Source organism: Leptidea sinapis, chromosome 46 (assembly GCF_905404315.1).
Source record: "Leptidea sinapis chromosome 46, ilLepSina1.1, whole genome shotgun sequence".
Lineage (NCBI taxonomy): Eukaryota > Metazoa > Arthropoda > Insecta > Lepidoptera > Pieridae > Leptidea > Leptidea sinapis.
Genome location: NC_066310.1, coordinates 6,903,514 through 6,919,253, shown reverse-complemented (window position 1 = coordinate 6,919,253; position 15,740 = coordinate 6,903,514). Strand labels below are relative to the sequence as shown.

The 15,740-nt window shown below is 34.8% G+C and overlaps 2 protein-coding genes across 3 annotated transcripts in view; both read left to right on the top strand.

Moving 5' to 3' along the window:
* The window catches only part of LOC126977843 (peptidyl-prolyl cis-trans isomerase FKBP8), a 323,871-nt gene that overhangs the window by 254,832 nt on the left and 53,299 nt on the right, over positions 1-15,740 (top strand). The window lies entirely within an intron of this gene.
* The window catches only part of LOC126977836 (protein dead ringer), a 199,790-nt gene that overhangs the window by 182,083 nt on the left and 1,967 nt on the right, over positions 1-15,740 (top strand). The window contains exons 5-9 of one of the 2 annotated variants that reach the window (XM_050826463.1): positions 9,133-9,316; positions 11,359-11,500; positions 12,070-12,280; positions 13,379-13,520; positions 14,342-14,553. In XM_050826463.1, the coding sequence (XP_050682420.1) occupies positions 9,133-9,316; positions 11,359-11,500; positions 12,070-12,280; positions 13,379-13,520; positions 14,342-14,553 (891 nt within the window). Of the gene's footprint in view, positions 1-9,132; positions 9,317-11,358; positions 11,501-12,069; positions 12,281-13,378; positions 13,533-14,341; positions 14,554-15,740 lie in introns of both variants that reach the window. The other variant, XM_050826462.1, reaches the window with a different exon arrangement.

Here is a 15,740-nt window from a genome sequence, read left to right as displayed (position 1 = left end):
CATTCTAGTATAAAAATGTGTCCATGTGATGTTAATAATACAAATATAATGAGTGTATGGCAAAATTTATATGATAGAGAAAGTAAGATAAAAACATCAATTAGTATGGTGAATCCAAGAATTCACGTTGGAGATTATGTTAGAATAACAAAACATAAACATATTTTCCAAAAAGGATATGAATCAAATTGGAGTGACGAAATATTCATCGTATCTACCATAATACACCGATCTCCGTTTGTAGTATTTACTTTAAAGGATTTAGAAGGCGAAGAGATAGTTGGTACTTTTTATGAAAAAGAGTTACAAAAAATCATATTCGACCCCACTACTAAATACAAAATAGATAAAATAATACGCTCTCGATATACCGGTAACAGAAAAGAATTGTTGGTGAAGTGGAGAGGTTATCCAAATAAATTTAATAGCTGGATATTAGCTTCTACTTTGAAAAAAATATGAATAAAGATAGTTTTTATTTAACTTTACTAAGCAATAGTTCTATGGATTATTTTCCTGATAATACAACAACATTATTTTCTACGAAACTGCCAAAACCAACAATACTAGAAGGTGAATGGAGGGTTGGAGTAGTAGAATTTCAGTACCCATGCACTATGTTCACCGTTCAAGAACATGAAAACATTATTTATATAACAAAGTTGATGCAAATACCCAATGAAAGTAAACCGTCATATGTTTATTACAAGACACATATTCCAGCCACAAATTACGATAACATAAATCATATTTTGATGGCACTGAATAACACTCGAGAAAAAATTAAATTTAAGTGCGATGAGGTTTCAAGGATTGTAGTTGCTACGATAACGGATGAATCCATAAAATCTGTAACTCTATCACCTAAATTATGTCTTCAACTAGGGTTCGAACCAAACAGGAACCTCGTTGAAAAAAATTTTGGAAAGTGTCCAGCTAATTTGCATTTGGGTTTACCGTCTCAATTATTTGTTTATTGTGACATAGTGGAGCCTCAAATCGTTGGAGATGTTATGACACCCCTTTTACGAATAATACCATTGGATCCCTCAAAATACATATATGGAGCGTACAAAATGCACGTTTTCTCTCCTCCCCATTACCTACCTGTGATGCGTAGAGAATTTGATACAATTGAAATAGATATAAGAACAAGCACCGGTCAAAAGATACCATTCCAATTTGGAACAGTGTGCATTAAACTCCACTTTCAAAAATTATAATGTACGGCAAACGTGATAATATTTCATGTCCATATGAACACTATTATACTCACCAGGCCGGATCAGGTATCGGAGTTATTTATAAAGGAGCACCGTATCAAAGAGGTCATGGAATCGGAAGTTTTCTTGGGGGGCTGTTTAGATCTATTTTACCACTACTGTCTAGTGGTGTTCGAACTATTGGTAAAGAAGCATTAAGTACCGGTGTAGGTATATTATCAGATATGGTTAATGCACGCCCCATGGAAGATTCAATAAAAACTCGTCTGAAAGAAGTCAGCTCAAATTTGAAACGAAAAGCTGATGCCAAAATAGATAATATCAACATGTTTGGATCTGGGTATATAACAAAACGAAAACGTCGTTCTGCGATCATTCCATCATTGACTGCGAAAGCGAAAGCTATTAAAAAATTAAAATTGAATCAAAAACAAATCAAAGATATATTTACTGATTAAATATGTCATTTTTACATAGTCAGTCTTGTGAATGCATTAAGTCCGAATTGGATTTATTTGCATTACCATCAACTCAAACTAGCATTGAAAGTGGACTATGGATTCATTATAAGCCCATTTCATCACTTGCTGATGATGGACCAATAGAATTTCAAGTACCTGGGGCAGGTGATGACTATGTGGATTTATCCCATACTTTACTCCATATAAAAGCTAAAGTTTTGAATCAAGATTATACAAAACTGACAGTACCGACAGTTGTGGCCCCAGTTAATAATTGGTTACATACACTTTTCAGTCAACTTGATGTATATTTAAATCAAAAACTTGTATCGCCACCGAATAATACATATGCATATCGAGCTTATATTGAAACTCTATTGAATTATGCACCTGCTGCAAAAGAATCTCATCTCACTTGTGGTCTATGGTATAAAGATACAGCTGGAAAAATGGATGCAACTGATGAACAAAATAAAGGATTTATTAAAAGACAAGAATTGGCTAGTGAAAGCAAAGAAATAGAAATGATAGGACATTTACATGGAGATTTATTCAACCAAGAAAAATTTTTGATTAATGGCGTTGACATGTGCGTAAAGTTAGTTCGTTCTAGAGAAAATTTCAATCTCATGGCTTCATCAACTGACCATAAATTTAAAGTGTCTATTACAGATGCAACTCTTATTATTCGAAGAGCACGAATCAACCCAACTGTGCTACTTGCACATCAAAAAGTTTTATCATCTACCACAGCAAAATATCCAATCACGCGAGCAGAAGTCAAAGTTTTAACTATACCATCAGGCATTCAGGGGAAAACCCTTGATAACATATTCCTTGGCCAAATACCCAAAAGGTGTATAGTCGGTTTTGTGAATAATGCATCCTTTAATGGTAGTCTCACAAAAAACCCATTCAATTTCGAAAATTATGATATTAATACATTTTGTTTATACATAGATGGACAACAGATACCTTCAAAAGCCTTACAGCCATCGTTTGACAATAATATTTTTACTACGGTCTATCATACGTTATTCTCAGGAACAGGTATACATTTCCTAAATGAAGGCAATGGAGTATCAAGAGAGCAATATGCCAAAGGGTTTTGCTTGCTAGCCTTCGACTTAACACCCGATTTATCAGCAAATTCTTCAAGTCATTGGAATCTTATAAAACATGGTAGTGTAAGATTAGAAGTTCGTTTTGAATCAGCTCTTACACAAACAATTAACTGTATTGTTTATGCGGAATTCGATAATGTTATTGAAATTGATAAAAATCGTAATATTTCTGTAGATTACAGCAGTTAGAATATAATAATTAATGTTTGAATCGTTTGTATCCTTGTGTATTTTTTATGTTGATTAAATACTAGATTACCTTATAAATTTATATAATAAAAATATGTATATAAAATGATATTTTGTTTTATTATGGTGAAACATAATGGCACTTAAATGATAAGTTCAATTATTGATAGTTTAATGGAGTCAACATTTCCAGATTGTACTAATGACTACGTAAGTATGTAGGTACAAAGTTCGTTTTCAATCAGCTTTTATATTATAATAAAATTGATGAAAATATAATTTCATCAAATGTTCATAGATTTATATTTGAATCGCTTGTAATGATATTTTGTTTTATTGTAACCATATAAGTTTTAAATACATGAATAAGATACATTAAAGCCTTATTTATTGAGTGCTTATGTTATTATGATCCACATAACTATTCAATCCTCGCAACTGACAAGACCCTGTTCTCAACTAATATGAATACAATCGAGATACAGAATTATTTGAACAAAATCGATCCCAGTATTAAAAATAATGTTTATGCGGCAAACCGATTGCCGATATATGTTGTAACGCCCTGTTATATTGTCAGCAATTTAGATAGTGATAATAAGCCAGGCACTCACTGGGTTGCAATACACATTGATGAGCAGGGTATTGGACAATACTTCGATTCATATGGTCGTCCACCTCAGGGATTCCAGCTGATGTTTTTACAAAGGAATTGCAGAATGTATAACTACAATACTGCAAGAGTACAGAATGAATATACCGCAGTGTGTGGCGAGTACTGCATAATGTATCTATACTTTAAGTTTAATAAGAAGAGTTTGAATGATTTCATCAAATATTTTGAAAATGATACAATCTGCAATGATGTTTTATTATATACTTTATTTAAATCATGTTTTAAAAATAAATAATAAATACAGAAACTGTCTTTTTAATCGTAGTAACGAATGTGATAGAGGTAATTAGTAAATTAGCTGTATCACGTTCATGGAAATTTAGACATTGAGTGGCTCACCAATCATTAGCTAAATGACCAGTGATTATTAATGATTATGGATCTGTTTAATTTAAAATGCTAACTTTGAAACTATAAGAGATATCGAAAAACGGATCAGCGCAATCGCTCGGAAATACATCAAAACCCCCAGTTTGACACCAAACTTCTTTTTTTTTTTTTTTAGTAGGCATCACGAGCAAGTGAGCCAGAATCGAGGAGCCAGAACCGGCGAATCCCTACTACTGTGAGCCAGAACCGGCGAATCCCTACTACTCATACCACTTTTAACTCCCTTTAGTCCTTTTACTCGGTACTACTCGGCCAAGTCGAGTTTGTAAGTCTTTTGTGGGGCGATGTATATGCTTTTACTGTTGTAAATTACAAAAAAAATGTAATATAACATTCAAAAGAATTTTATATGACGTTTATGTGGTAAGGGTTACAATAACATAAATGACTTTCTAAATGATAATGCTATTAAAATTAAAAATTTGATTGTATCGAAATTTAAAAAAAAAATTACCACCCGCTGAGTTTCTTGCGCCCGTTCTTCTCAGGTTTGAGGCATTAATTTCCGAATAGGTGGTAGTTTTAATCTTTCAATAAGTGATATTTCATATCCTATTGTGAATAAAAATATTTGAATTAGTATACATGTTTATTAACATATTGAAATGAAAACTCAGCATCGAATGACGCATAACATAAAATGTGAATTTAAAATAATAGGTAAGAAGCAATCGAGTATTTAATTTTTAATAAGTAGGTATTCATAGATTTTCAAATCACTTGTTGAAAACCGGAATCGACTATTGCAAAGATATTTTTAAATCACTTTATTCAGTTAAAGAATTAAAATTCATTGCCATTCATTGTTTAACTAATCATTTAAATTACAATAGGTGTAATATGTAAAGTGATGCAATAAAAATACTCAAACGTAAAATACTTGATGACTTACAAGAGTTTGTTAAAAAAATAAATGTTAGTTTATAAAAAAAATACACTAGTTATTGAGTATAGTAGTAAAAAGGTAATTTATTCGTTATATTTATTTTGTATACTAGCTGACCTGGCAAACGTTGTTTTGCCATATAAATTATATATGTAAACCTTCCTTGTGCTTCAACGAATCTATTACGAAAGATTTCATTGAGATCGGTCGATTAGTTTAGGAGTTATTAGGGAACATACAATCATACGTTCTCTTTTAGTATATAATATATAGATTTATAGTAACAGTTTCCTGTGACAAGATCATCCCCCACCACAAGTAACGCCTGTTCACGAGCGGGACGCATGGACCAGCCATCGTCTCTGAAAAGAATATGGGCAAGAAATTCCCAGGGATCTAATAAGTGGTATCTAATTGCTTGAGTCAATTACGTTGCCACGCAAATATTGTATAACATTCCACACTACTATAAAACTCTGATCGCGGCCATAATTGTCAGGACAGAATGTAATGTCAGATTGACAATTTGTTGGAGGAAAAAAACTCTAATGCTTCCAGAAATGCTGGCAGCCCTAGGTGAAGGTAGCTTAAAGATGGCAACCCTAATTGCTTAGCGAGAAATTGTCAACTGTACTCTCTCTTTATGCAATATACAAGTATTGGATAACTAGCTGTTGGGCTATGTATAAATTATATAACTTTATAGTGTTAGCTTATCTATTAAGCAAGTAATTGTTAAGTTATCAGAGACATTGAATAAGTTTTAAACCCATTCCAGCTCTTTAGATGATTTTAACACGCATTTATACTTTTAATATCAATCATAAATAGGTCAAAAAATTATTTAATTGGACATTTTATCATTGAAATTCAAATATTTTTATTTAAAATAGTTGTTCTGAATATAATAAATAAAATAATGTTTTTTTTATGTATTTTAATTTGTGAGAAATCTTAAGATTTATCAATCTACATAAAAATAATCTGATAGATAGTTAACAACTGTAGTAAATCTACCAACTATAGTTAGCTAAAATTAAGTTTATATTTTTACCTCCTGAGAAAATTAGAAAGATATAAAAATTCTAATTAGTTATTCATTTTGAACTATTCTTTCAATTTGATTTCTGCACGACGGGGGATACATCAAAGGAAAAACAAAATTGTTGTGTTTGTTTTAATTCGGAGCATTTTCATATTTATTCCTTTAAACCTTCTCTGACTTCGGCAAATAATTCAAGACCCAAATTAGCCAAATCAATCCAGCCGTTCCCGAGTTTTAGCGAGACTAACGTACAGAAATTCATTTTTATATGTATAGATAGGAATAAAGTCACTTAATGAACGCCAAAAAACTAACATCGGAATTTATTCCTTTACCTTATTTTAATATTTGAATTCTATAAAGTTTTCACAATTTGATTATAATAAACACGATCGCATCATATACAAAAATGTGATTATAAAGTGAAACTTTTACTACATCGTCTCAAACTTTTTCGCCTGTGTGTTGCATGTCGCGTGACGGTCGGGCGTAGCCTATAGTTCTCATATTGGATGCAATTGCGTTCGGGTGGAAGAGTAGGTTCGAACCCCACACACTTGATAAAGGTTTTTTTTATTTTATGAAAATGTAAAGCATAATCTATAAATTTGTTTTTTTTTTCTATGCTGATATTGATACAGATATGTTATTTTGTGAAAAAAAGGTTCACTTGCATCGTGGTTTCATAAAACCACACAATTGCTTTTTTTTATGTAAGTAATATAAATTGTCATTTTTGTGTACGATAGCACAATAAATGAATATTGTATTTAACCACATAAATAGTAGTACTTTTATACAGATACATAAAGCAATTCGTGCAAAATTATTCCCTATCCATTCCAAAATATTCAATAATGCACAAATAAAATTTGAAAACATAATTTTATGAACGATGCGGGACTCGAACCCAACGACCTCTCGCGTTCAGTGCGAGTGCTCTTTTTGTATTAATCTTAGAGGGTTATCACTTTGAAAAGATAATAAATTGTTTACAACGTTTCAAATTTTTTACTTCTACCGGCACTCTCGGAGTGTTACCCGTATTTTTGTGTTAACGTATTTAATAGCCCGAGTAACTGTAAATACCTAATGAATATCACTTCACAAAACTATTTATTAGGCTTAGTCTATACTTAGATATCCGTAAAGTGCGTTATATAGATGTCTGTTATAAGGAAGAGTAATCCGCCGTGGTTCACAATTAAAATACACGCATAGTGTTGTAAGAGCATGTAAACATGTAATAAACATCATGTAGAGATACGGCCGCCATTCTTCGTCACGTCATTACACTGTTTACCGCCGAATTACAATAAATCAGCGCGCAAACAATCCGCCATAATGTTCCGCTTCCGCAGGCCGCACTTGCGGCAGTGTTGCCATGCGCTAGATATTACATTTGCCTGCATATGCAGAGATAATAGTTCGTAAAATTATTTTATGCATGAATAATATATTAACTAACATGGTAGACATTTATAGAAATTAGTCTAGTAAGAAATTATTTTTAAAATATACGTAGGGTAACAAATGTTTTATGAAACAAATTCCTATCTCAGCCTAAGGTCAAACTTTGAGTGTTCATTGACAGACTGATCAATGAAGTAATTTGAAATATCCAGAAAATCTCAATGTCTAGCACTACCTAAAAAATAATGCATAATTCATCTAAAAATTAAAATTTAAATATACGTAACTACAATCCATCAAGTTAATATTGTATACAAATTCTGAATAATGACAACTCCTCGAAATAGTTGATATTTAAAGAACTCATATCTTAAAATATTAACAATGCGTCTGTATAATTATAAATAATAGTTTCCTTAATAGTTCACATGATTTTAGCGCCAATATTCACAGATGATACAAATGGTATTTTTTTTACGGAAAAGGAGGACAATCGAGCGTACTGGTGTTAAGTAATAGCCGCCGCGCATATCCTCATGCAACGCCAGAGGAATCAAGGTGTACGCGCACAAGGAAACTCATTCCACAGCTTTGTAGTACGTGGAAGAAAGCTCCTTGAAAACCGCACTGTGGAGGATCGCCACACATCCAGATGGTGGGGATGATATCCTAATTTGTGGCGTGTCTTGCGAAGGTGGATGGCGTGAAGTGAATTTGGCGGCAGGAATCAGGTGAAACATCCCTTCGGAACAATCCCCGTGATAAATGCAATCTACTGTCTTCTAAGACACACAATGAAGCGACGTCTCTACGCAACGCCAAGTGATCCAGCCGTTCACAGAGATCTAAAAATAATTCCTTGGCATTCTGAACGAAGCTTGGTAGTTCTTATGTATATGTATGTATATGGTAACGCATCGTAAACGCGTGATCCGATTCGCTTGCACATAAATCAACTGATCTGGCGATCGCGATCTACCCGAGTTTACGACTCCTGCTGAACAATAAAACTCTTTATAACCAAGTACATGTTTTATTGTACGTAATATTGACTTATATTTAGACTATTGTTCTGATTTTACAGCCAATTAAAAATTACGATAATTTTGTTGGAATATCAAATTCTGATTCTAGAATGAGCACGTAGGTTAGTAGGTAGTATTTTTAGCATGCAAGATGGGTAAAATTATCATCATATTATGTTAACTTTATAAATGCTTAGGGCGCGTATTTTTTCCAAATTTTCTTAAATATAAAATTTTAAATCGATTTAGATTAGATTATGGGTACCACAACAGCGCCTATTTCTGCCGTGAAGCAGTAATGTGTAAAAATTACTGTGTGTCGGTGGGAAGGGCGCTGTACCTAGTATTCACTAGCAGCTCTACAATTGCAGCAGTAATTCTACTGCAATTGTAGAGCTGCTCAGAATTTTTGGGTTTTTCAAGAATCCTGAGCGGCACTGCATTGTAATGGGTAGGGCATATCAATTACCATCAGCTGGAACGTCCTGCTCGTCTCGTCACTTATTATCAGAAAGAAAGCAACATTATATATACTTATAATGACGTAATATAGGTAGGTATCCGAAAAGTAAATATAACTTATATAAGTTATAAACGTTCATAAGAAGTTAAGAAAATGTAAATATACGACAACGTAATAATCTATATATTTGTTTTGTTTTTTTTTTTCCAATACAAATTATGATTTTGTTTATTGCAGGCACACCAATAAACCGACTGCCTATAATGGCGAAGTCAGTACTGGATCTCTACGAGTTGTACAACTTGGTGATTGCCCGAGGGGGTCTGGTGGAGGTCATCAACAAGAAGCTCTGGCAGGAAATTATAAAGGGTCTCCGGCTGCCATCCTCCATCACTTCGGCTGCATTCACACTCAGAACACAGTATGTATAGTATTTTTTTTCAAATGCGCAAATGCGCAAACGCAATGTGCGTGTGTCTTTGCGTAAGAGCCTCTTTAATTTATGGTTACAAAATCGGCAAATTTGGCAGAAACTAAATTTCTTACCAGTTTACATTTAAAGTCTTGTGAGAAAAATTACCAAAATCATAGTATTGATTGAACCCCAGCAGATTTTTTGCTAACCAAGGGCCTTCAAGGTGTACTTTGGTCATCTACATGTACACTAGCCTCCAAATATGTTAAAGAAAAACATCTTTAGTCCTTACGTATCATATCTAAACCTCCGAAATGAAATCAAAGAGGGGGTAGAAGGATTTAGAAGATGTAGAAGACCCCTTTGAAGGGGTAGAAAAGATTAAACAATTTTCGTAGGTACAACGACTGCAAAGTAAAAAAAACCAATCAACTTAACGTGTCTGTTCCAGTTTTAACACTAATCTAATCCTCAATAAATTATATCATAGAAAATGGTATGCTTAGTAACACCTCAAATCATTGACCTCATTAAAACGTGTGGTCCCAAGTTCAGGAGCTCGTTCCTTATACGAGCCAACGCGTTATGATCCATTCAAATTCTCACGAAAGCGAGACAAAGCAGCCCACAAAAGACTACGTGAGCTGGCGACAATGTGACAACTCCATAATTAATAACCTCTAACTCATCTCAACAGATATAATTTTCCCATTTATCTCGGAGTTCCTTCACCTCGCTTATTGTCGGTCTTCAGAAAGGTGGCTTACATTTCTAATTCAATGAGTGCACCGTTACGCACGACATATATTTTGCTTTGCCGTCTTCGTCATGATTACTAATTACTATCCACTGTCTCTGAGATTGTTGTCTGACTCAAATTGAGAGAATTTGTCTTTCTCTTAATTATTCACGGGAATTCTCACATTCATAAGATACGCTGACATAGTTGTGAAATTTAAAGCTTTTTAAATGCTTTTGTTATTGTAATGCGATTATTGAAAACTAAAATTTTTTTATTCAAGTACTTCAAATATAGATAAGCCTATATATAAAATTGGCTTTTCTGGCAGTGTCGCTGGCAGCATCATTATTTCGATGTGTTGTTCGGAATTTGTATTAGTCATTTATAACTTACCAACACAGGAAAAACCGAAAATCTCAGAATATATCAGAAGTCATTGTTCTTATGAAGTTTTTTTCAAGACACATACATTTATTTTCATGTTCAATCTTAACTAAAAGTCTCAAAACGCACATAAATTCTTAGAAAAGTATAAAGTATTCATCGACATCATTCGAGGCAGCTATTGACAATAATGTCGTATTTAAATTTTGTGTGTGATGCCTCAAGAAGAGTTGCCGACTTGTCGGTACGTTTGTGTCTTTATTACGTACGTAATATATGACTAGTTGACATTATTGTGCTCTAATAAAAGTGAGCTATTTTTGAATGATATTACAAATGTTATAAGGCCCGGTTTTGAATGATAGCCGTTTGATAATTGAGCTTGAAATATGATTTATAAGCGTGTCTGACAAGACATCTACTCGCTTGACAAAAGATTAGAATATGAATGTCGTACCATTTACGGTTTTATGTTGTTTGAAATTTATCATCTCTACCTATACTCTATTTGATTGCGTGACTAAATGTACTTAAGTAATACGTTTATTATTATATTTTGCTATTGATAATTATATATATTCATACAACTTTGTAAGTGAACTCGTCTTATAAGGACGGCAGGAAAACATATTATTCCTGAAATTGTGTTATTTACCCTGATTTTAGGGAGCTTGAATGACGCCTGTAAACCCAATTGCGCATTTGAATAGCGAGTTCATAAAGTGTCGACCACTACCTGAAATTTTAACAGATTTTTGCAATCGATTTTTTTTGTAAATTGTTCCTCTACGTCCAAAAAGAATAAGTCCAGGGTTAAGTATTTTTCTGTCCCTTTTATGCACAGCTATGAATGAAACAATAATCTTGATCAATGGATTACTTATCGGGAAAACGGACCTACAACTATTAATTTTATTTCCAGGTATATGAAATACTTATACGACTACGAGTGCGAGAAGAAGAACTTGTCGACGCGGAGTGAGCTGGACGCCGCCATAGAGGGCAATAAGCGAGAGGGCCGGCGTGCTTCCGGGCAGTACGATGCGCAGGCGGCTCTTTCTATGGTATCTATGGCAAGTCTTTTTTTAATAAAAGGTGGCTTATGCCTAAGAGGCTCACGTAATGGCGAGTAATGAGGAAACCATCAGTTTACCAGTGGGAGGCACCTTTGCACTGGATGCCAGCTAGATTATGGGTACCACAACGGCGCCTATTTCTACCGTGAAGGGCACCATAACTAGTGAAATTAATGGGCAAATGAATCTTATGTCTCAAGGTGACGAGCGCAATAGTAGTGCCGCTCACAATTACTGGGTTTTTCAAGAATCCTGAGCGACACTGCATTGTAATGGGCAGAGCGTATCAATTACCATCAGCTGAAAGTCCAGCTCGTCTTGTCCCTTATTTTCATATAAAATAAGAACCCTCTATGGATATCCGCAACACCAGGCGTCAAGAGATGCATGATCGGGCTTAAGGTGGGAGTTTGCTCTAATCTTAAAGCTCGAAGTTATATTGATGCTGGAAAACAGCAGCCGGTAATTGATTCCATAAAGTGGCTGTGTGTGTGAAATTGAATTAAGTAGATCTACTTTTTAAATCATTTATTATATTATAATCATTTTACTTGCAGCCCCCCTTGAACCGTGGAGTGCCCGCGTCTCTGGCGCAGCTGTCCCAGCACATGCAGCCGCTGTCCCTGTCGCTGGGGGGCGCGGTAGGGGGCGTCCCCCGCCTGCCCCCACTGCCGCCGCACGCGCCTCACATCACGCAGCATGACATAGAGTACCGCGTGCGGGAGTACATGAAGATGATCCAGCAGCAACGGGAACTAATCAGAAATGGTAAGATTATCTAGCCATACTTTGTTAAAAGTTCAAATTTGTCTGTTTTTGAAGTTCCGTACCGCAAGCGTAGGTATGTTACTTGTACCCTATTTTAATAAGCTCCTCTGTCATATTTCTTTCTGTAAGAAAGCTGATTCTTATAAACTGGAATAGGAGAGACCAGGGATGAACGTAACCTATTTTTTATTTTTTCGTAATATCTCACAAAATATTTGTGAATATATAGTTAAAATTCTTATTAATTCACATGATAGATTGGTTTTTCAGCGAATCTTTTAAAACCAGCTATTTGAGAAAAAAATACTTATTAATGTGTAATGTGGGATTTGTTATAACCTGCCCAACGCATAGGGTTGATGGTAACAATGAAAGGGGATGTTTGTAACATTGTAATATTTACTGCTGAAGTTAACAATTTACAGATTTTGTGTAAGTGTTGCTGCTAAAACAACGAATAGTAGTTAATCAAAATGGCGGCGGATTCCAAAATGGCCGCCATGCGCATTAATAAACATATTGATTTTAAATAATTACTGTTATCTTTGGTATGAAATAATTTAAGGCAAGCAATAATTTATTCTGGTTGTTAGTTATACCTACACCGTGCACCCTACAAAGGAATTCTGCTCAGGATATTTGAAAATTCAAAATTCTGAGTGGCACCACTATTGCGCGTCCCCTAAATACATTTTTTTTATATAAGAAGGGGCAAACGGGAAAGAGTGTCACCGCTCATGGACATCCACAACACCAGGGGTAAAGAATTGCGTGGCCGGCCTAAAGGCTTTTTAGGCCCAACTTAAAAGTTGGAAGTATGCATTTATCTTGAAGGTTCCTAAGTCATATAGGTTCGGGATCGCAGCCGGTAATTGATTCTACAAAGAGGCTTTGCGTGGCAAGAAATTAAGTATCAAGTATTGTTACCAAGACATCATGTTCACTCTCAGTAGCTGAAATGTTTTCACTTGCTACTTTGCTTCTAGACACCAGAAAATTAGTCATTTATTTTATAGTAATTCTTTTAAACAGCATATAAGCATAACAGCAAACTTACTACATACAACCTTTTTTAACATACTTGAGTGATATGTTCAGGTTCGGAGTCACCGCCTGGCGCTCCCATGGTGTCCCCGCGGGACGCCGCCCTGTCTGCTATCGACGTGTCCCGTCTGACTCTGTGGTCTCTCTACAACAATAACAACAATACCTGCCCACAGCCAGACCTCGAGCCACAACGGTACGTCGCACGGTAACTGCTTTTTATTAAGTAGGTATTAGTTTTATGTATCAGCGCCATCTATGGAGGGGCAAGACGCAATATTAGATATATTAGATATATACCTTATACAAATGGTCTATGATTATCACTTATCGCTTATTATTAAACAGCTTTGTAAGAAATAAAGCGTAAAGGATATTGGCTATTTTTAATAATTAACATTATTATTTACACTAAGGTTTCTGTTGTTAGTTTTATTTATTTAACCACAGCTTTACTTATATTTTATTTGAGTTGGTAAATTTTATTATATTATATTTTGTTTCTCATTAGTTTGTTGAGGTTAAGAAGTCGATTTGCGTAATTAGGTACCATAATTTTACCTCGGGACGTTTAAATAGGTATCATAGTATCAATACCCGTCGTGTTTACCTATTATTAGTTATACATTTATAACACAAGTATAAGTTGCACCCTTTTGTCCCTTTTTTATAAGTTTTATTGTTATAACTATTGGTAGCCCTAAAAATGAATAAATAAATCATTACCAGTGGAAGGGTCCTTTGCACAGGAAGCCGGCTATATTATGGGTACCACAACGGCGCCTGTTTCGGTCTGAAGGGCGCCGTAGTTACTGAAATTACTGGGCAAATGAGAGTTAACATCTTATGTCTCAAGGTGACGAGCGCAATTTTAGTGCCGCTCAGAATTTTTTGGTTTTGCAAGAATCCTGAGCGGGTAATGGGTAGAGCTTATCAATTACAATCAGCTTAACGTCCTGCTCGTCTCGTCTCTTATTTTATTTAAAAAAATTAGATTTAATCATAATTCCTTTACAGAGAGGCGCTAAATTTAAGTGAGAGCCCCAACTCAAGTAACGGTATCAAGCGCGAGGCGTGTCGCTCCCCCCCTCCGCCCGCTAAACGCCGCACCCCCCGCCCGCCCTCGCCCCCTCGCTCGCCCCCGGACACTAAGCCCGCCGTACACGCAGCGCATCTGAACGGCAACGCGAACGGAATCAGTGGAGCCGCCTTCAAAATATCCACGAGAGGTATTTATTATATTATTTATATTTTAGGCGCGTTATGAAAAAAATATGAGAGTGAAATTTTAAGATGCGCACGCATCACTGTAACAATAAAAACAGGTTGAAGTTGGTTAATGAAATTCCATGACGTTTGCGATATTCGTTATTTTTTTTTTTGTTTATTCGTTCATTATTAGGATAGGCAAACGGTTCAAGCCCGTACAGCCGTATTCGTTATTTAATAATTAACTGTCAAAGCCATCGGTGCAAGATTTTTACAATATTATTCTTTCTAAAAACGTAGAATAGCACGAGGAATAAGTAATTTTGAGGATTTTTGCTGTGTTAAGCCAAAGAAGTAGAACTGCTTGCGTGCATACTTACGTACGCACACACTTTTTATTAACATCAGCTCATTTAACTGCATTTATTAAGAATACAGCATTGACCATTGTATGGGATACTGTTCACTATTTAAAAATAAAAGCAGGCTAAGTTGTGAATTAAATTGTTTTTAGTGAACGAAGACTTGCAATATACTAGCGTATAGACAATCAAAGCATGGTAGAGAGGAAAACACCTATTATAATAAATTGTGTATTTGATTTTAATCAAATCTTTTTAAAGAGCGCAAAAAAATGTTGGGAGAATTCCTTGCGCCGCTTCTTCTTTCTCAGAGCGCCATTTGTTTCATAGTGGTAGTAGTGTCTAGTACCTATATTAGAAATGACATCAAAAAGAATTCGAAAGGACTCAATTTTGAGAAAATAAATGCCTTTTTATGCCTTTTCATCTCTAACAGAGGTACAGCAAGACAGAAAATGTCGGTGAATGTATTGTTACTCTCACAGATTATTGATGCCACGTTTGACATTAGCTGCTTAGTATTTTGGGATATTAAACCATTAGTTAACTCACACTAAATTCTAAATTCTATAGAAAATTGGAACATTTCCCCTCCGCTTAATCCATTTCCACCGAAGCTAAGCAGAGAGATGATGTGAAAATAACTTAATCTGATTGGTTATCAAAATACACCTCCTCTCCTCTCCGCTTTGGTGGATACCGGGCCTAAGTCTATGCTCGAACTGTGTAAACATTTATATGCAATTAGAACAAGTTACCCAGATAAACCCTTTAGGTGTTTTCCTGGTATAGATATAGAAATTTTATAATATGCTTTGTTTTGAACATTTAATGAAAAAAAATAA